Raw genomic sequence first — 22620 nt, 5'->3', positions numbered from 1 at the left:
AAGGCTTATCTTCATGGTGATACTGAGTACCAGACCCCATTGTAAGCCCCTTACACAAGCAGAATGAATGGTTTGCTACCCCGGGGGTATCAACCATAGGACCTGAATCTTCTAACTTTTCAATAAACAGTGAGGAGCAGGTAAGATTTAGCTCTCTATCCACGCCAACTAATAGTCAAAAAGGACAGATACCCAGGGTCTGGAAGAACTGAACGAAATTATGTTCAAATCCTCTTAAAGTAGAAGTGTGCTTAAAACAGAGCCTACATTCTTGAGCACTGGCCTGTAATAAAAGTAATGGTAAAAGGGAAATTTTTTACCAGGGAGCCCAGCTGCGCTATTGGTTATAAAACCTAAAGTGTCTGGATAGAAAGTCATTTGCTGCAGCGGTATCAATATTACAGCTCTTGACATTCTCTGTGGGCTCAGCTGACCTGAAATAAAGATGACCGTTTCACACACTAACAGGGCAATTTTCGCTGATCTGCTTGACCTTTGCCTCTGGGCTCAGCAATAAGAAGAGTGATAAGATGACATTTTTAGCAGAACAAACATATGAAACCCAAAGAATTTAAACTTAAGGGAACTTAAATTCAACAATGAAATATCTGTGAAAGTTTAATTAGTTAATACCCCTCCCTTCCTACAGTGCTTCTGTAGCTCAGGTGCACATTAAAATCACCTGGGAGCTTAAAGGAACAAACAAATAAAAAATCTGTGTCCACCAGGTCAGACCTCAGATACAAGAATTCTCCCAGGGAGGGACCCAAGATCAGTATCTTTTCATACCCATACCTATAATCCCAGCACTTTGGGAAGCTGAGGCAGGTGGATCACCTGAGGTTGGGAGTTTGAGACCAGCCTGACCAAAATGAAGAAACCCTGTCTCAACTAAAAATAAAAAATGAGCCGCATGTAGTGGTGCATGCCTGTAGTCCCAGCTACTCAGAATGCTGAGGCAGGAGAATCGCTTGAACCCGGGAGGCTGCGGTGAGCTGAGATTACACCATCGCACTCCAGCCTGGACAACAAGACCGAAACTCTGTCTAAAAAAAGCAAAAAAAATAAAAAGTTCTCCAGGTGATTTCTAAGGTGAGAACCACTGTGTAAAGATATTAAGGACACACCTCTAAAGTGACATAGGCAGACTTAGCAGACAAAAGATACAGGACATCTACTTGGATTTAAATTTTAGATAAAGAAGTTTTTAAATGTATGCATGTCCCAGGCAATATTTGGGTTGTACTCATACTAAAAAATTATTTATTATCGGAAATTCAAATTTAAATGGGTGTCCTCTATTTTATCTGGGAATCTTACACAGGACAACACTGAAAAATCCAACAAAAGGGGTAGAAATAGGCCGGGCGCGGTGGCTCAAGCCTGTAATCCCAGCACTTTGGGAGGCCGAGGCGGGTGGATCATGAGGTCGAGAGATGGAGACCATCCTAGTCAACATAGTGAAACCCCGTCTCTACTAAAAATACAAAAAATTAGCTGGGCATGGTGGCACGTGCCTATAATCCCAGCTACTCAGGAGGCTGAGGCAGGAGAATTGCTTGAACCCAGGAGGCGGAGGTTGCGGTGAGCCAAGATCGCACCATTGCACTCCAGCCTGGGTAAGAGCGAAACTCCGTCTCAAAAAAAAAAAAAAAAAAAAAGGTAGGGGGGTAGAAATAAAGACTCAGCAACAGAGAAATTTCACTGGATATAGGTTCTTGTCTCAAAGAATAAGATCACCTAGAATATAACAAAAAGAAAAGTTGTGCCCAGCCAGCACCACCCTGAGGGAGAGTTCCCAGGTCATGAAAGAAAGGACTTCAGGACTAACTTCTGGACAGACCTCCTTAGGACCTGTATTCGTCTGCCATAATAAAATACCATGGACTGGGTGGCTAAGGTGCCAGCAGGTTCAGTTTCTCCCGAGGCTCCTCTGGTTGGCTTGTGGATGGCCACCCTCTTGCCATGTCATTTCCCTGTGTGCACAAATCCTCTGTGTGTCTAAATTTCCTTTTCTTCAAAGGACACCAGCCAGACTGGATTAGGGACCACCCATGTGACTTAATTTAACCTTCATTACCACTTTATAAAGGCCCTATCTTCAAATACAGTCACATTCTGATGTACTTGCAATTTTGACTCACTTATCAATTTTGGTGAGCACATTTCAGCCCCTAACGGTGTCCCTCACTGGATTGGAGTCCTGAAGGGCTGTGAGGCGGTTAGGTTGGTAGAGCAGTCAAGCACGATTCTGATATCCTCTTTCCAGGGCCACCCCAGTCCAGCCACCCCCACCCCACTCCTTGCCCCCAGGCTGTGCAAGAGAGTGACTGTGTCCCTGAGCTACTAAGGAGGTTTTGAAAAAGGGGCATTTTTTGTTGTTGTTGTTGTTTTGTTTCTGAGATGGAGTCTTGCTCTGTCACCCAGGCTGGAGTGCAGTGGTGCCATCTCGGCCCACTGCATCCTCCGCCTCCCAGGTTCAAGCAATTCTCTCTCATGCCTCAGCATCTGGAGCAGCTGGAATTACTGGCATGAGCCACGATGCGATGCTTGGGGTTTTTTTGGTTGGTTGGTTTGTTTTTGGTACAGACAAGATTTCAACATGTTGCCCAGGTTGGTCTCAAACTCCTGACCTCAAGTGATCCCCCCGCCTTGGCCTACCAAAGTGCTGGGATTACAGGCATGACACCGTGCCCAGAAAAGGGGTATTTTTGATGGAAGTTACAGAAAGGAGGGTTAAGAGGGCACAAGAGGAAATCGCTCTTTTCTGGAGAGGAGAGTAGAGGGGAGGAACATCGCCAAATAGGAGGATGATAAGGGTAGGGATGGAAGAGCATGTTACATCAACAGGGACCATATGCAGAAGAAAGAATATGCAAATGATACCCACTTATCCAGAGGCTAAGAAAACTAACAGAGGGAATAGGTAGGGTACAAGAAACAAATCACGATTTCTACAGCAACGGGAAGAACTGCAGACACCCTCTCCATGCCATTCCTGCAGCTGACTTCTCCATTTCCCTTTGTCTCTTTCAGAAAAAAACAAAAAGGCCTCAAGTGTTATAAGACTTTGCTCAAGAGTTGGAGAAAAGACAGCTGTCTTCATTTTATTGAAGTCACAGGCTAGGTCAGCTTTCAAGAACTCGCTTCTCTGTCTCCGAGCAGCTGACCTGCTCTGAGGCATGAATATGCATGAGTAGGGGACCCAGATGTGCGAGGCTGCAGGGGGATTTTCAGGACATGCAGGCTCACACGCACACACGCCGGCCTGCTGGGTTTGAGGCGCTGCCAAGGGGAGGCGGAGCCACAAACCTGCCCTGCCGAGAGTTGTCCCTGCGGAGCCCGTGCCCCCGCTGCCTTCCCGGGGCTCCCCGGGCAGGGGAGGCGCAGGTGGGCGTGCAGGGCCTTCTGCCCGCAGACCTGCATCGCAGGTGGAGAAGGGTCTGAGGGAGGACTGGGTCTTTACGGTTTTAGACGGAGGGGAGAGCACATCCCTCGTTCCGTTTTGTCCTATTCTGCGTTTACAAATAATGTGTGGCCGAGCAAAGGGGCTAGGGAGAAGGGAGCGCCGACCCGGCTACCAACGAAGGGAGAAATGCAGCCCCCGAGCCGCTGAACTTTTCCAGGGTGGTGGAAACGCGGAGGTCCCGCGCCCGCTGCAAAGCCGTAACCCAGGCTCCCTGCGCTCCTCTCCCCGCAAGGTCGCTCCGTCACCGCCCAGCCGGCCGCCTGGCCCGCAGCGCCTCGCTGCCATTCCAAGGCAAATGAAAGTCTCCTTAATAAGAGTGCAAATAAAAGCCAGGCTGAGAAATGAGTTTTCCATCCCAGCAATCACCGGTCTAACCTCAGCTGTAAATAGTCTCGGGGAGCCGCCAGATGGGAGTCCCCGCACCTGGGGCATCCAGGCCATCATCTCGGCAGCGCCGCCAACAGCTGGGAGCGGCGGGAACGCGGACGGGGAGGCAGTGCCAGTCCCGCTCGGGCACTGTGGCAGCAAATCACTCGGGGCCTCCCCTCCCCCACCCCGGAGGACCCGCACCCCAACCCCGGCAGTGACTCCCTGGGGGCCAAGAGCCGCCGCCGGAATAATCTCAGTCTGTGGTGTCCTTGGGAGGGACGGCGGCCAGGCCCCCTAATTTATGGTCATTGGTGAAATGGCTTCAACATGATTTATCTGACCGCGGAGGAGATGGCAAGCGCCTCGAGAAGAATGATTGGCCGTCCAATCATTTGTGCATTTCTGATTGGCCTTATTAATTTAGAACAGAGCCGGGGAGCAGCCTCCTGGCTGAGCCAGAGAAATCAACTTGGCAACAGCCTCCACGTAGAGTCGGTTTTGGGGCTGGCAAAGGCTTAGCTTTTGCCGGAACTGAAGGAATAATGTATTACTTTACGCAGTCGGCGAGTTTGACAGAATATGCTACCGCACTGATTAAAGCAGATTTAGTTTGAAAGAGGGTGAAGATCATTTGGTTTGACTGATTCCTTTTTTTCTTCTTCGTGTTTGCACAGACTCAAGACATCAGTGTTCGGGGCTGGGAGGGAGGATGAGTGTTTTTTTGTTTTTATTGTTAATGTTTGACTACTGGGGGAGAAGCACACACTTACAGCTTAGAAGGCAATAAATTTGGGGAAATCAGGAAGCAAGTAAGGGAACATGCTTTTTTTTTTTTTTTTAAATGATACATTTCACAATCCTTGGGAAAAATATTTCTTGCCTTTTATATTCATACATCATAACTAGTATTTATGGAATCTATAAATTATTGGATAAGCACACCAATACACTACACTTCACAAGGGCATTATTCTGTGTTACAGTAGTAACTGTCATTTAAATGTCACAATTGAGTGATGCAACTTTAGTCCTATGAAGAAAGGACTAAATAAGATTATGGAGTTGCCATATTTAGTGGAAAATATTTTCATATGAATGAATGATAAATTAAGTAGGGGTGGATATGTAATTTAAATGTACACTCATTTATCACATTTATCTGTGTGTGCAGAACTCAAATGTAGACACACAGCACTAGGAAACCTCCAAATACCATCCTTAACACTCTGTTCCTCAGGGGGACCAGAACAAAGCCAGAGAACGCAAGAGAAAGTGACTACTTGAGGCAGGGGGCAGGCTGTGTCATACATGTAGTGGCACAATCATTTCTTTTATTTATAGGTCTAACCAGAAAAATAGACTGGTAGCAGCTGAGTACCAATTTATTTTGCTGCCTGAACTGATGAGTGGTTGCCTTAAATGTCACAGAGTTGGAAGGTTGTGCATTTCATTTACTGCCAGGTTACAGGAAGCTTTGAGGCAGGTCTAGAAGGTGATCAGTAATTGTCTTGCCACCTATCAAGATGGGCAAGTGCAATCCTGCCAGGTGGAATTGGCTCAGTGGGGGATGAGGGCCGCCTGTCATCGCTGAGTAGTCTCATCAAATGCTGCTTGAGAAAAGACAAACTTGGCCCATTAAAGAGCAAAGTGGAGTGGAACGTAAGGGTTACCTCCCAGGACAACAAAAATGGATTTGGAGGCTGTCTGGGCCACAAGCCACAGCATGTTCATACAACACAGAGGCCCTGGGTCCAGTTCCCTAAACACTCACGGGAAGTATAGTAATAGAGGTAAGAAGACAGGGCTGTGGAAAAACAGGGCAGAGAGCATCTCACGATCTGTGATGGCGAAGGAAGATTTTCCACACGTGTTGGGCACTGCACTGGGTCATGAAGGATGAGTAGGAGGTGGTCAAGGACAAAAGGCAAAGGTCATGCTTGCTACAGTGGAACACAGGGCATAAAGGAGAGGAGACAAGATGGAGATGACCCATGCTGCCCGACCCTGTGTAATGTCCAGTGAGGACATTTTACCAGGGGCCAGAAATTTCACTGCCTAATAAAAACTGAGTTGGATGTCTCCTCTAATTTTCTAAGAAAAAATAGTAATGGGAAACTGTAGATGTTTAAGCACAGCTAGCCATAATGACCACAGGACAAGCCCAAATAATAAAAGAAAACTAAACACCAAAATCCTAGTATAATTGTTTTAGCTTAAAATAATTCTACTCCATTAATACGACACATGACACAGACAAATCAGAATACCGCATGCCGTCTCCTCAGCTCTCCACCTTGAACCCTGGTGGTTTTCCTCTAAGGACAGACCAGCTGGCAGTCACCAGCAGCATTCCCTAGATCCGGCACAATTGTCCGGTTCTGCCCCTCTGCCTTGTCCTGCTGGGCTGCTCTCAGGACCCTGCGGGAAACTCATCTGTCATCACAACAAAAATCAGCTCAGTTTGTTTGCATTCATTTGCTCCCTGGTAGCTCCCTCTCAAGCACTCAGTGGGTGCTTCTCTTTCTTCCTTTCTTGTTTAGCCTCCTCCTCCCTCATTGTTCAAGTCCTTATCGAGCATCAGAATTGTGACTGGAGAACTGACTGTTGCCCCAGTCAAAAAAAGAAACAAAGCAAGCAAAACACCTCTTTTGTCTTACTTCAGTCAACCTCATGGCTAAGTGAATGTGTCTCTAGCAGCCCTACTTTTCTCTATAAAGATGTAATGCTACTAATTTTGTCTTGGAAAACGCACATTCGTTTAGTCACGGATTCTAGGCCATCATAAACAGCATTTCCAAGACTTCTATTCTCATATACTGCCTATCTTACCTGAAAGTACTTCTTCCCTTTTTGGCTGTGTTATTCAATACCTCTCTGTGCGATTTGGAATTGAGCCTTTGGGAAGGTTTTCTTGGAGGATTCACAGTGCATGTGTATCAAGGGCAAAAGCCTGGATAGCCCAGGGGCTTGCCAAGGGATTCCAAGGTGTGCTCATAAATAGCAGTGCTAGGTGACTCTGACAGGATGGGTGTTTTCATTTATTCATTTTGCAAACATTACAGAAACCCTTCCATATATTTCAAGGGTTATGGAGATGAATAAAAAGCCTCTACTCTAGGGAAGCAGATACCTAAATTTGTAACGCTTACGTGAGATGGTTAATAATAGAGGTAAAAAGAGAACACTGTGGAAAATCAGAGGAGAAAGTGTTTAAGGGTTTGCAAAGGTCAAGGAATGTCTCCCACAAATGTTGACGATTGCACTGGGTCATGAAGAATGAAGAGGAGAAGAGGTTAAGAGAAGGAGTGGAAGGTTAGCCATAGTAGAAATAAAAAGCTTAAATGGGAGGAGGAAAAGTAGGACAGGTGGAGAGGAGAGGCAGGAAGGAGTCTATGGGTTGAAAGAATGAACAAAATGGAAAAAATGGGTCACACTGTAAACCCACCACTTTGGGAGGCTAAGGTGGGTGTGTCACCTGATGTCAGGAGTCCAAGACTAGCCTGGCCAACCAGCATGGTGAAACTCCATCTCTACTAAAAATATAAAAATTAGCCAGGTGTGGTGGCGTCTGCCTGTAGTCCCAGCTACTCGGGAGGCTGAGGCCGAAGAATCACTTGAACTCGGGAGGTGGAAGTTGCAATAAGCCAAGATCTTGCCACTGCACTCCAGCCTGGGCAACAGAACAGGACTCCATCTCAAAAAACAAACAGAAAACAAAATGGGAAAAATGCACATGGACAAGAGTGAAAAGAGAAGCTGGGCCAGGCGTGGCAGCTCATTTCTATAATCCCAGTGCTTCGGGAGTTTGATGTGGGAGGACTGCCTGAGGCCCGGAATTCAACACTGACCTGGAAAACGAAGCAAGACCCCCATCTCTACAACAACAACAAGTAGCTAGGCTCACTCCGAGGGCAAATACCATTAATCATCTCACCACTCACAAATGATGCTGACCTCCAGGAAATGACTGATTCAGTGTTCACAATATGCTATTAAGAGCTTCAGACAGGTATGGAAGGGGGAAAATAACACCCAGGCATTGAAAAAGTTTGGAATACACTGAAATGATATTAGCTGTTACCTGTTATTATCTATGGGTAGTGAGATTATGATTTAATTCCTTCTTTTTACTTATATTTTCTATTCTATGATGAATTTTACTATATTTTCTATTCTATGATGAATGTGAACACTTGCAAATCAACTATTTTAATGGGCTGCTAGTGATCTCTAATGAAAACACATGGTATTAGTCTGTTTTCATATTGCGATATAGAACTGCTCAAGGTAATTAATTTATAAATGTGAGGTTTAATTGACTCACAGTTCAGCATGGCTTGAAAGTCCTCAGGAAACTTACGATCATGGCAGAAAGCAAAGGGTAAGCAAGGCACCTTCTTCACAAGGCAGCTGGAAGGAGAGTGAACGCAGGAGGAATTACCAAGCACTTATAAAACCCTCAGTTCTTGTGAGAACTCACTATCACAGGAACAGCATGGGGGAAACCCTCCCATGATTCAATTACCTCCACCTGGTCTCTCCCTTGACATACGGGGATTACAATTCAAGATGAGATTTTGGGTGGGGCCACAGCAAAACCATATCACACATTCTAATTATAGGGTTCCTAATGTTAAGTTCTTGATAATGGCATTTGATCCACATATGAAAAAGTAAAACTAAAAAATTAAGACTATCTCCTTCAGTGGGGGGGTTTTGCAGAGATAGTAAGGGGTATGTCTCATTTCTATGTAGGTAAATATTACATCCATCACCCTCCTCCAACCCACAGGGGCAGGCAGAGACAAACCTACAGTCATCTTAGTAGCACCTGCTCCTAGCCCATTATCTGGTACAAGTAGATGCATGTTTAATGAAAGAATGTATATTTGAGAAAATAGAACCCTCAAGCATAGCCCACAGAAACAAGGAGGTTCAGCATTTTGTTGCATGTAACTAACCTCATGACCTCAGAATTTGGGGGGCCTTGTCTAGATGAAAACGAACCCCAGGATAAGAAGCGTTTTAGAGAAGGCAGCTTCCCATGTGGCGCCCTGTGATTCTGCCTTCTTGTATTCACTCCTTTGTATAAATCCCTTTCCTTTACATATGGACTGGACCTAGTGACTTGATTCTAAGGAACAGAATACACAAATAGTGATGGGCAATTACTGCTAAGATTTGAACCCAATAGACCTTCACTTCCATCTTGCCACCACTCTCTCTCGCTGGCATTCTCTCATCCTCCTGCTTGTTTGATCTGATCAAACTAGTTAACATGTGAGATGCTCAACAGAGAGGCCCAGGTGACAAGGAATTGACCAGCTGCCTACAAGAAACGGAATCCTGCCAGCTACCATGTGAGTGAGATGACTGCCCCATTGAAAGAGATCCAGCACCAGCCTGCTTACATTCCTGTCTCTCAGAAAATTGCAAGATAACTAAGCAATAGGTATGTAAGACACCTTTCAGGCTGGGCGTGGTGACTCATGCCTTAATCCCAGAACTTGGGGAGACCGAGGTCGGCGGATCGCCTGAGTTCAGGAGTTCGACACCAGCCTGGATAACTCGGTGAAACCCCGTGTCTACTAAAAATACAACAAATTAGCCAGGCATGGCGGCGCACAGGAGGCTGAGGCAGGAGAATCCCTCGAGACTGGGAAGCAAAGGTTGCAGTAAGCCGGGATCATGCTACTGCACTCCAGCCTGGGCGACAGCGAGACTTAGGCTCAATAACAACAAAACAAGACAGCTAGTTTCTTTTTTTTTTAAGCTAGTTCTTTACTTTTCTAGCGTCCACTGTGCAATTAGTTACTCGGAAAATTCACTCATCAATTTACTGTGATGTGAGAGAATCACTGGTTTGCAAACTACATAGGGAGTACGCAGTTTTAGACACACTACAGCAATGTCCACTCCAGTGGATACTTGGTGTAAAGGGACAGCCTCTTGCAGTCCCCACTGCCTCTCATTACTGAAGGCAGCTGGCTCTTTCCTTAAACTGTACTCTTTTTTATACTGCATCCAGACTCAAACCTTTTTATCTCAGGGGTGGAAAAACTTCAACCCTCGCACTTTACAAAATGAGTTATAATGAAACTCACAAAGGGGAAATGACTTGCTCATTTTCACACCACTAATCAGTGTCAGAGTTAGGAGATGAAACAATAAGGCCTTGCCAGGCCTGGTGGTGTGTGCCTGCAGTCCTAACTATATGGAAGGCTGAGGTGGGAGGATTGCTTGACCCCAGGAGTACTTCTTCCTGCTCCTGGCCCAGGGCAGACATCTGACCCTAATTCCATGCTCATTATCTGTGAAGTGAAAAAACACTGTAAATTGAGCAATAGCTTCGTATCTGTGACTGGAACTCCTAGGTTACCTCACCCTAGAGAGCAAGGCTTGCTTCTGTTTGGGTGCCAGGCTCACTCTTTCCCTTCATGCAGACTTGCTGTCTTGAGGCTTGGTAAACCACAAGGCAGAAACACTACCCTGAATTCTCCAAAGATTTTTTTTTTTACTCGTGTAGTCAACCTCTGCTCAGCCATGCAGAACTGCCTGGGATCTCATAGCATATTCATTGCTCTGTCCACTTGACACACACTTAATACATTTACAGTTTGTTTCATCTTTAGTTCCTCTTTATTCCACCAGATTTGCAATTTGGGGACAATACTTTCCATGCAGTGAATTCATCTTCACTAGTTGACATATCGAATGAACACGGTTTGATCTTGAATAAATACTTAAACTCAACTTAAACTTGGTTTGTTGGCTTACATTCCCCTGGTTAAGTTTTACCTTTATTAGTGAAGTTATTAAACATGTTAGTTTTAGTAGTTGACAGGAAGTTTTTCAGCTGTGTCACTGTGAAATTACCTGGGTCTTAAAATTACGCTGAAGCCAGCCATTGCTAAGGGAGAGAAGTCTACACTGTTAACCTGGCACCTGACTTGGGAATATTACACAAGCCACTGCTGATGAACTTGTGAAATCAAAGGCCTGCCAAACCAGATAGAATTATACTGAGTCCAAGACAGGAAGGAAAAGGGAGCAAAGTAAGTTAAAATGAGAGCATTCTTCTCTGTGTTCAATCCCATTCTACCTTGTGAATGAAGAAACACCCATCACTACTTGTGACATTTTTTCTTTTTTTTGAGACAGGGTCTTACTCTGTCACACAAGTTAAAATGCAGTGGCACAGTCACAGCTCACTGCAGTCTTGACCTCCTGGGCTCAGGCAGTCTTCTCACCTCAGTCTTCCAGGTACTGGGACTAGAGATGGGCACCACGACACCTGACTAATTTTTTGCAGAGATGGGATTTCACCATGTTGCCCACGCTAGTCTCAAACTTCTGGGCTCAATCAATCTTCCCACCTTTGCCTCCCGAAGTGCTGTGATTGCAGGTGTGAGTCCTCAGTCCAGCCTAATTGTGACTTTCATCACTACACTTTTATAGGGTTTTTGCTTTTGTTCTTTTTTGTTTTGAAACAGGCCACTCTGCCACCCAGGCTAGAGTACAGTGGTGTGATTATAGCTCTCTGTAGCCTCAATCTCCCAGGCTCAAGCAATCCTCCCCACTCAGCCTCCGAAGAAGTTGTAGTCATGTGCCACCACGCCTGGCTAATGTTTTAATTTTTTGTAGAGACAGGTTCTCCCTATGTTGCCCAAGCTGGTCTCTAACTCCTGGGCTCAAGCAATCCTCCCGCATCAGCCTCTTAAAGTGCTGGGATTATAGGCTTGAGCTACCACTCCTGGTCCTTTTACAGTTTTTAAGGATGAGTCATAAATATGATTTCACCTGACTCTCTGACATAGTTGGGATGTTTGTTGCCTCCAAATCGCATGTTGAAATGGGACCCCCAAGGTTGGAGGTGGTGGGAGGTGTTTTGGTCATGAGGGTGGATCCCTCCCGAATGCCTTGGTGCCTTCCTCACAGGAATAAGCCAGTTCTCACTGTATTAGTTCATGTGAGAGCTGGTTGTTTAAGAGCCTGTCTGTCCTTTTGCTTCTTCTCTTGCCATGTAACACACCTGCTCCTCCCTTGCCTTATGCTGTAATTGTATGCTTCCTGATGCTTTTACGGAAGCAGATGCTAGCAGTATCTTGTATAGTTTGCAGAACGACGAGTCAAACCTCTTTTCTTTACAAGTTAACCCAGTCTCAGGTATTCCTTTATAGCAACACAGAATGGACTAAGACACTCTCCCATCTCAGGGTTAGGACTGTCATAATACAGATGAGGAAGGAGAGACTCAGGGGAGCAAAGTAACTTTCTCATTGATACATACATCTCAGGACCAAAAAGTGTTAAGCCTAAAACTCCTAGACCTTCTAACTTTAAACCTGGACTCTTTCCACTACTAGAATGATTCTCATCCTTTAATATACATCAGAATTATCTGGAAAGCTTGGTAAAACACAGAACTCTGGGCTCCACCCCTAGGACTTCTCATTCAGTAGGTGCGGGGTAGGCCCAAGGATTTGCATTTTTTTTTTTTTTTTTTTTGAGATGGAGTTTTGCTCTTGCTACCCAGGTTGGAGTGCAATGGCACGATCTCGGCTCACCGCAACCTCCGCCTCCTGGGTACAGGCAATTCTCCTGCCTCAGCCTCCTGAGTAGCTGGGATTACAGGCACACGCCACCATGCCCAGCTGATTTTTTGTATTTTTAGAAGAGACGGGGTTTCACCATGTCAACCAGGATGGTCTCGATCTCTTGACCTCCTGATCCACCCACCTCGGCCTCCTAAAGTGCTGGGATTACAGGCGTGAGCCACCGCGCCCGGCCCATAAGGATTTGCATTTCTAACAGGTTCCTAGCTGCTGCTGCTCCTGGACCATGTTTTGAGAACCACTGCACTGTCACAGACTGTCTGCAGGGGGAAGGATCCTAAGGGTTGCCTGCTGCCACACATGCTTTTTATCACCATGATTTCAAAGAAATACTGTGAAGAAAAGTCAAAATAGTTGGCAGAGAGCTAAAATGGCCAAGAATATTTTTACTTTTAATCTAATTCAACAGCTCATTAATTATGTTTCTGTTCAGTACTAGGACTTGCTGAAGGGATTACAAAAGACATATTTCTACTATTTGGTATCTTCAAAGACTGTATAACTTGGTCATGGAGTTCAGATTAGCATTCAAGAAAGGGAAAGTAATAATACATACAGCTGGATAACAAAATGTGTGGCATCAACACGTTCTATGGGAGTCAGAGAAGGTGGAGATCAGTGACAACTAGACTAGCAAGGTAAGGCTTCACAGAAAATGTAGGTTTCGGACTTTCATGAATGGTATAGAAGATATCTACTGCCATACAACAAACTACCCCAAAACTTAGTAGCTGACACAACTATTGTCATGTCATGGTTCTGTGGGATGACTGTGCATGGGTGGTCTTGATTGATACTGCTCATGTAGTGACAATCTACAGCTGAGACTGCAGTCAGCTCAAAGCTTGACTGGGCTAGTTGTCCAAGAGGATATCTTCACTCGCATCTAGTGCCTCACCCTTCTCCACACAGCTTCTCTCTCCAAAAGAGTTGCCTGCACTTAACAATGACAGTTCAGAGCTCTCAGAGACAGGAATTGGAAACTGCCAGTATTCTTAAAGAGAGGGCCAAAATTGGCACTGTGACTTCCGCCATGTTCTAATTTTTTTTTTTGGTAGTTTCAATACTTAAAATGCCAGATTCTATTATTGAAATTAGTCACAGGCCAGACCAGATTCCAGGGAGAAAGAAGACGACTCCAACTCTCAATGGGGGAGTGGCATATGTATACAGAAGAGAAGAAATTGACGGCAGCCATCCTGGAAGAGAACCTACCACAGATAGGCAGGCAGAAGAATCAACTCATAGCATGAAGATACAAGAGCCAGATGAGAACCAAGAAGAGATCTGAAAGCTGGAATAAAAGAAAAATGAAAGGAGTTTAAAATTGAAATGAAAAATCTGGACCTGATCTAATAAACACTGAGGAATCACTGCACATTCTCAGGTAGCAAATTAGCTTTCAATCACTCTACAAACCTACATGTACTGTTTGCTTCCTGGCACCTGGGCTAAGTGGTTTACATGCAGATGTACACAAGACAGGCATGGGCCAGCCACCACGGATCAGAATTCAGTGGTAGATGCAGATGAGTAAATAGACAATCAGGATTCGGTGTGATGACTGTTGACAAAGTGGGGAATGCAGGGTGCTATGAGAGCCTCTAACACAAATAAGGAGGCAGTAGACAGAGGGAGGGGTGGCTGTTAGTGCTGTGTTGTCCTCTAATCGAGGTTCACAGGCAAGACTGGAGGAGGAAAAGAGAAGCCGTGGAGACCTTAGAGGGCTGTAGAAATAGGCAATTAGAATTACACATTTTACGACTCCTACTCCATCTCTAATGAATGAAAACATAGCCCTGACAGGGAGTATGCCTAGTTCGAGTTGTTGTAACGTCCCTTCTAAAGATTTGCTTCCATCTGATATGAAGTCTTCCGATAAAATCTGTAAAATGACAACACAGGTCAAAATGGTATCAAGGCCTTACTCTGCATCCCTGGAGAGATCACATCCAAAGCCACAGAGGAAATGGAAAGAAGGGTGTGTTCTTGTCTCATGTTTCAGAAGCACCTACCTGACTCCAAGAAGAAGCTGTTATACACTTGAGAGGCACACAGTCACAGGCTAACACAAGCAAGGGAAGGAATTCTGGCTTTGTGGATCTCGTGTAAAAAAGACGTGAGCTCGCATCTTTCAGACAACACCTCCAGTAATTTGTTTATACGCTGTGCCTAGAGAGATGACTCTCCATTAGAAAGCAGGCTCCACTGGTCCTATTGCTTGCTGCCACCACCACTGCTTATACCTGGAGCACTGCCAACTATACAGCAGTGTCTCAGTAAGTATCTAACTATCTTAAAGGGCATATCAAATTTTGTACAGATGGGGGTAAGTACACTCAGAATACTTAACTCTGTGTTCTAAATTCTACCAAGAACTCTAAGTATGCAGTTAACTATTTAGAGAAATTGGATCCTGGCAATAGAATGAGACTTTGTCTCAAAACAAAAAAGAGAGAGAGAGAAATGGGACCCTTTTCACAAGACGGCGCCGAAAGCAAAAAAGGAAGCTTCTGCCTTTCCTAAAGCCAAAGTGAAGGCTTTCATGACCAAGAAGGCCATGTTGAAAGGTGTCCACAGCCACATACACAAAAAAAAGAATATCCAAGGTCACCCATTTTCCGGCAGACCGAGACACTGCAACTCTGGAGACACCCAAAATATCCTCAGAAGAGCGCTCCCAGGAGAAACAAGCTTGACCACTCTGCTATCGTCAAGTTTCCGCAGACCACTGAGTCCGGAGTGAAGAAAACAGAAGACAACATACTTGTGTTCGTTGTGGATGTTAAAGCCAACAAGCACCAGGTCAAACAGGCTGTGAAGCTCTGTGACATTGATGTGGCCAAGGCCAACACCCTGATTCGGCCTGATGGAGAGAAGGCATATGTTCGACGGCTCCTGATTACGATGCTTTGGAGGTTGCCAGGAAAATTGGGATCATCTAAACTGAGTCCAGCTGGCTAATTCTAAATATATGTGTACCTTTTCACCATTAAAAAAAACTATTAAGAGAAATGGAGGGCCGGGAGCGGTGGCTCAGCCTGTAATCCCAGCACTTTGGGAGGCCGAGGCAGGTGGATCACGAGGTCAAGAGATCGAGACCATCCCGGTCAACATGGTGAAACCCCGTCTCTACTAAAAATACAAAAAATTAGCTGGGCATGGTGGCGTGTGCCTGTAATCCCAGCTACTCAGGAGGCTGAGGCAGGAGAATTGCCTGAACCCAGGAGGCGGAGGTTGCGGTGAGCCGAGATCGCGCCATTGCACTCCAGCCTGGGGTAACAAGAGCGAAACTCTGTCTCAAAAAAAAAAAAAAAAAAAAAAAGAGAGAGAAATGGAGGCGCTTCTATACTACCAAGTACATAGGAGCAATATTTAAGCCCAGCCCTGCTGTAGAGTACAACGGAATAACTTCTCTGTGGAAAGGCAGCTGTCAATGAGATGGTATCTCCTGCCTGTCACCCTTCTGTGACTATTTCTGTTCTGTTCTCAAACGCCTCTTTTCCTTCTTTTCTAGCTTTCATTCAAGACTTCCCCAGAAGCTGTGTAGGTGTTGTGAAGAAGGGAGGGAGCTGGTAGGAGCGTCCTTTTCTTCTAGCTTGGGCCACTGCTACACTATTTCCTATGAGTAGAAAAAGAAAACAACTGAAGAAGAGAAGAATGAGAAATAAGGGGATCACATCAAGGAAAAAGAAAATGGAAGAGGGCCGGGCGTGGTGGCTCAGGCCGGGCGCGGTGGCTCAAGCCTGTAATCCCAGCACTTTGGGAGGCCGAGGCAGGTGGATGACGAGGTCAAGAGATCCAGACCATACTGGTCAACATGGTGAAACCCCATCTCTACTAAAAATACAAAACATTAGCTGGGCATGGTGGCGCGTGCCTGTAATCCCAGCTACTCAGGAGGCTGAGGCAGGAGAATTGCCTGAACCCAGGAGGCGGAGGTTGCGGTGAGCCAAGATCGCACCATTGCACTCCAGCCTGGGCAACAAGAGCGAAACTCCGTCTAAAAAAAAAAAGAAAAAAAAAAAAAAAAGAAAATGGAAGAGAAGTAGAGGCAACATGAAGACTGTGGGAATAAGAGACAGAATCCTCGTGATCTCGGGCAGGCCATGTGATACATATTAAGACAGGAATTGAGGCCAGGTGTGGTGGCTCATGCCTGTAATCCCAGCACTTTCAGAAGCCAAGGAAGGCAGATCACCTGAGGCCAGGAGTTTGAGACCGGCCTGGACAACATGGTGAAACCCTGTTTCTACTAAAAATACAAAAATTAGCCAGGCATGGTGGTGGGCGCCTATAATCCCGGCTACTTGGGAAGCTGAGAAAGGAGAATCACTTGAACCTGGGAGGTAGAGGTGGCAGTGAGCCGAGATGGCGCCACGGAACTCCAGCCTGGCGACAGAGCAAGACTCTGTCTCAAAAAAGAAAAGAAAAGGAAAAAAAAAAAAAAACCATAGGAAGTGAATAGAGGCCCCTATAATCAGCAGCCAGCCAGCGAGGCATGCCCTTTGCTGGTGCTTTCCTCCGCTTTGCTTTTACTTTGCCATAAAGCACTGTTCACTGTAAATAGCACCTGGTTTGTAAAGGGAGAGAAGAAAGTGGGTTCACCAATTTTAGAACTTAATACGTTAAAACAACACAAATATATTATCTTCACATTCTGGAGGTCAGAAATCTGAAACGGGTCTCACTAGGCTAAAATCAAGGCGTCAGTCAGCAGAGCTTTCTGGAAGTCTAGGGGAAATCTGTTTCCTTACCTTTTCCAGCTTCTAGAGGCGTCCCGCTTAACGGTCCCCTTCCTTCATCTTCCAAGCCAGCATGGCAGGCAGAGTCCTCACATCTCACCACTCTGTCCTCTGTAGCTACAGCTTCTCTGACTCTGATTCGTCTCTTTCTTCCACTGTGATTATATTGGGCTCACCTGGATAAATTAGGCCACGTTCCCTATCTTAAGGTCAGCTAATTAAACTTAAATCCATCTTCAGTCTAAATTCCCGTTTGCCCTGTAACCTAACATATTCATAGGTTATGGGGATTAGGATGGGAACATCATTGGGGGGCCCATTATTCTGTTGACTGCAAACACTGTATAACTTTGCTGAAACTACACTATTTTCATTTTCCCCCTAATATTCTTAAAAAACAAGAACTCTGAATGTCAGTTACTTCTTTTTCCCCTTCTGGGTTTGCTAGAAACAGAAGTAACAGTTCTAGCCATCTGTCATTTAAACAAGAGAAGATTTATTGCCTTTGACTAAAAAGGCATTTGCCACAACAGCAATATTAAACACTTCAGCAAAGACAAGAGTCTGTCTGGCAGGGGCAACAGCATGATATCAGCATAGCACCTGCTCCATCTCCTCTAACTAGCGCTGCACAGTTCTCAGTGGTCTTGCATCCTTACCCTGGAAGGCAATCAAGGGGATCTGGTGCTCTAATCATGGGCCAACAAGAGAGTGAGAGATTAAGATTAGGATTATATGGGTGTATTAAACATTTGAAAGAGCCATCTTAGACTACTCAAATAGCTACCATTTATGGAACACTTTCCCTGTGTCAAGACTTTGCTGGGTACTTTAGGTATATTTTCTGTGATCCTTAGAACAACTTCTCATGATGGGCATTACAAACAAGGAAACTAAGGATAAATGGGATTACGAATTTCACCTGAGTTCACACAGCTACTAAACAGCAGAAAGAGAAAATAACTCCCCAGCTACCTGACTCTAAAGCCCTTCCCCTTCTTGCACAGAATAACTCACTGCAAAATTATCTAGTGCCTGTAAGGTAAGTGCTAGCAATGGAAATATTTAAGAGTTCTGTTGCTGAGGCCCTGAAGTCAAGATGTTTTGTCCACCCCTTCTCAGTCAACTAACTAAACACCATTAACACCCAAAATTTCCTGATTAGTGACTTATCTAAAGTCCCACAATGAGTCAGTGGATTCTAATTGTGAGTCTACCCTCGTTTCTGATGTTACATCATTTCTCCTCAAAGATAGTTTTTTCATATACATACTTAGGAAGTATACATTTACGTAGGAAGAAATTAAGAAAGTAGGCAAAGAAGAAAGAAATGAAGAAACTCAGCAAAGAAGAAAAAACAGATGAAAACTGGAGCACTTTTTGTGTAAGAGGGAGTAGCTCAGTTCTGTAGAACACTGAAAAAGTCATGGAACTACTGAGCATTGTTCTGCGAAACTTGGAAACTACGATTTTCTGTTATTTACTTGGTCTCTTTAGACTGTATCCTCAGAGAAAATGTATCTTTGAACTCAAATTCAATATTTGATCAAACCACACAACTAAAAATGTTAATTAAAAACAAAGCCAAAACCAACAACAGCCTAAATATTAGGGAAAATTCCTTTTGTGAATTAAATTCATTTAGTAATAAATTCTTTTTTTTTTAATGAAATCTTTGCCAACTTTTAGTTTATGAAAAGATGTTATTATTGATGGAATTCAGTTTGCCTGACACCTTGGTATTACTTTTAAATCTAAGAATGCTTATCATTGCAGTAAGAGACATGGCCTAACATCATGCAAAAACCTTCCCTAAGGTATGGCAAATCAGAGGATTTTCCCAGGCCCCGAACACTGCACAATGCCAAATTGTTGTTGGAACCAGTCCTTCAGAATGAGTTTCTGTAATTTATCTTATACCCATGGTAGCCAGTACACTGAAGGGTCACATAGTGATAATAATAATGGTTAAATAATGTGTACTTATATACATGTGTTAATTGCCTCACAGAATTGCATGAACAAATTTATTTTCTAAAGGAAAACAATTCAGGTAAAATTGTCCTCTTCTTTTCTGGTCCCCTATTCTTCAAAAACCCTCTTTTTTTAGGCTTTCCCCTTCCACATTGCTATTGACGTTAATTTTAATTAGATTAGAAATCTGTACAAAAATGGTAGCAAAGAGGAGACAATGCATACATTTGACCTACACTCCAAGGCTTCGCAGATGGCCCATAGCATGGAGAGAAGCCAGGACAGATTTTTGCATAGTCTTCTGCATTGCATGAATGTCATTACTTGAGTATCAACTTAAGGATCCTTACCCAAAATAGACTCAGGTGGCCTAGAAAAGTGCTTGAAATTTTCTTATTCCATGGGGTAAACATTGAAGGGTGTGATGATCATTCAAGTCAAATTTTTGTGTTAACACTGGCATTATTTATATTAGCTAACTAGTCACTCTGTGTTTTTTTAAAAAAGTAGGTAAGGCTGGGCCAGTGGCTCACGCCTGTAATCCCAGCACTTTGGGAGGCCGAGGTGGGAGGACTGCTTGAGTTTAGGAGTTCAAGACCAGCCTGGGTGAGACCCTGTGTCAATTTACTTTTTTAAAAAAAATAAAACCAAAAAGAAATGAAGGCTTACTTCTTGCATATTTGGAGCCTGGGCTGGGACGGCCCACACATTTGGTCCTCTTCTATCTCTGTGGTTCTTCCACATGGTCTTTCCAGTGTTGTGCCTTCAGGGTCGGTGGTTTTCTTGCATGGCAGCTCAGGGCTCCAAAGACACATGGTTTGAGAAAGAACTAGGTGGCAGCTATATCACCCCTTATTACTCTGCCTCAGAGTTCACACAGCATCTCTCTGCTGCATTTAATCACAAAGGTCCACCCAGGTTCCAAAGGAAGAGACACAGATTCTACCTCTTGTTCAGAGGAGTATAAAAGAATTGGAGGACACATTTTCAAACCACCCTAATCTGCTCTCAGGCCGCATATTATTTACATCCTTCCCACATGCAAAATATACTCACCCCTCCCAAGACCTTCTAAAATTCTCATTTGCTAAAACACCAGACTCAGGCTCAAGGTCCAGGATTTTATCAGTGAAATCAGGTCACATGTGGATAAAGATCCTTGTGTGTGGTCCTGTGAGTACAGCTCGGGTGGCATTCCTTGAGGTCTGAAAATATGTCAGCTAGTGAGATGAATTATCTCTCCCTCACAGTAAGTATACATGGTGGAGTAGGTAAAGGATAACCATTATAAATAATCCCATTCACAAAGAGAGAAAAAAGAGGCATGTGGCGACCTCCACGGTAAGTCCACTAAGACCATGTTGCCAATTCTTTTTTTTTTTTTTTTTTTAAGATGGGGTTTCACCATGTTGGTCAGGCTGGTCTTGAACTCCTGACCTCAGGTGATCCGCCCGCCTTGGCCTCCAAAGTGCTGGGATTACTGGTATGAGCCACCACGCCCAGCCATTTTTTTTTCTTTTTTTTTTTCTCTTTTTTCAGTTCTTCAGTTAAGGTTCAATTCTGTCTGGAATGATTCTTCTCAGCTCTTGGCTCTAATCTTCTGGGCTCTGAATTCTACACTCAGAGTTCGTATTCCATAAAACAGAGCCAAAATTTCAAGTTTAGTTTGATGAGCCTGCTTCCTGTCTGTAGAAGTTCCAGGGTCCAAAGGCCTGTTTTCATTTTGAAACCATCTTTGTTCCTCATAGTCTAAGCTTGTGGTATTTCTGTAAGTGCAATTTTCCTAAAAGCTTTATGAGTTTCCTATACTGAGATTTACTTCTATTAGAAAAGCCACATCCACCGATATTGTCTACCTGGGGCTCCCTTTAAAGCTGCTGAAGATCAATGCCCTTAAGTTTCTTAGAATCCCTATTGTTTAACAGAGAGGCTCTTTAAGCTTAAGACTTTGGTCTTTTTGCAAGAATTCAGAAGGCATCATTTTATATCTTTCTGAGGTCTTAATAAATAATTTTATAGTCAAATCCTTAGCTTCCTTTTTACCTTGAAAAGTTTTTGTGACAGGGCCATGGACTTTTGTCCAGAGGACCTTTACTTCCTTGGAAATATTCTGCTACACGAAACTAACAATCAGAAAAAAGTTTTATTTTCTAACCCAGCAAGTCCTAGCTTCTTTGTATTTCCTCTACATTTTGCCTCAAAACTAATAAATTTCTTCTACACTTCATCCCTCTTTATCTGTATTTTATAATACACAACTAAAAGAAACCAGTTGAAATTTTCAACCTTTAGCCTATAAACTCTTCAGGCTGATCCATCAGTTCAATGAGAATATTTTCTATTCTCCACATTATTACAGGTAACCGTTTTGCTAACAAGAACTTTTCCTCCAGCTTTCACTAACATTTCCCTCACTTTCCTTTAAGCAATTACTGATAACTTCAAAGACCATCAGACTTCTGCTACTAATCTCTTGAAGGTCTTTCCAACTTACGTGTGCAGTTAAGTTCCAAAGTCACTGTCATATGTTTTAGGTTTTGTTATTGTAATACTTCATTTCCAGATCCTAAAATCCGTTGGGTAATCCATTGGTACGTAACAAATCACCCAAACCATTGACTTAAAACAACAGTTTTATTATTATCTCTCATGATTCTGGGGCTTGACTAAGCTCATCTAGATGGTTCTTGTTGAAGGTGTCTCATGAGCTTCCACCTAGATGGTGGCTAGCACTGGAATCATCTGAAGGCTTGCTCTCTCATATATATGGCACCTGGTCTGGGAAGAGTTAAATAGCTGGGACTGAAAACAGCTGGGCTTCCTCAGGCACCTCTTTCTAACTCTCTGTGATTTCCCCGTGGTCTTTTCAGCAAGGTAGCTTCAGGGTCGCTATTCTTACACGGCAACTCGGAGCAGAGCTCTAAAACGTAGGGGGATGGGGAAGCTGTATCACCTTTTATGACTCTGTCTCAAAAGTTGCATCGTGTCATTTCCGTCATATCCTATTTGTTGAGGCAGCACAAAGGCCAGTTAAGTTCAAGAAAAGGGAACACAGACTGTATATTTTTACTGGAAAAAAGTGTTCAAGATTTTGCAGACATGTTTTTACACCACCACAACTGGAAGAAGAAAAAAGAACAGAAAGAAAAGCTGCGGAACTGTTGCTGAAAAATCATGCTATGTCCTATGGCACCGAATGGTTGGCAGCTGCAGCCAGAAATCTGAGTGATGATGGACAAAAATGGGTCAAGGGTCATATTCAAATCCATGAAATTATTTCAGCTTTCTGTTCCCCAAGAAAAACCTATTTCTTACTTCACTGAGAGAGAGACCCAAATGCTTTGTCAGGAAAGCTAACTTCTAAAATACAGGGTCAGCAAAGGCCTAGAGGTCAAATCTGGCCTACAATCTGTTTTTGTGTGGCCCAGGAACTGAGAATGATTTCATA

At 44.1% G+C, this 22620-nt stretch overlaps 1 protein-coding gene across 1 annotated transcript in view; it reads left to right on the top strand.

The window, feature by feature from the left end:
• PPM1H (protein phosphatase, Mg2+/Mn2+ dependent 1H) overlaps positions 1–3287 on the top strand; it is a 307365-nt gene extending 304078 nt beyond the window's left edge. Inside the window, exon 10 of the mRNA XM_074402830.1 lies at positions 3037–3287. Coding sequence (XP_074258931.1) covers positions 3037–3127 — 91 coding nt within the window. The 3' untranslated portion in view covers positions 3128–3287. The remainder of the gene's footprint in view (positions 1–3036) is intronic.
• Positions 3288–22620: the final 19333 nt, after the last annotated feature.

This window comes from Saimiri boliviensis, chromosome 7 (genome assembly GCF_048565385.1).
Source record: "Saimiri boliviensis isolate mSaiBol1 chromosome 7, mSaiBol1.pri, whole genome shotgun sequence".
In the NCBI taxonomy this organism is placed as follows: Eukaryota; Metazoa; Chordata; class Mammalia; order Primates; family Cebidae; genus Saimiri; species Saimiri boliviensis.
The sequence above is the reverse complement of the archived record's forward strand: the minus strand, read 5'-3'. Positions and strand labels throughout refer to the sequence as shown.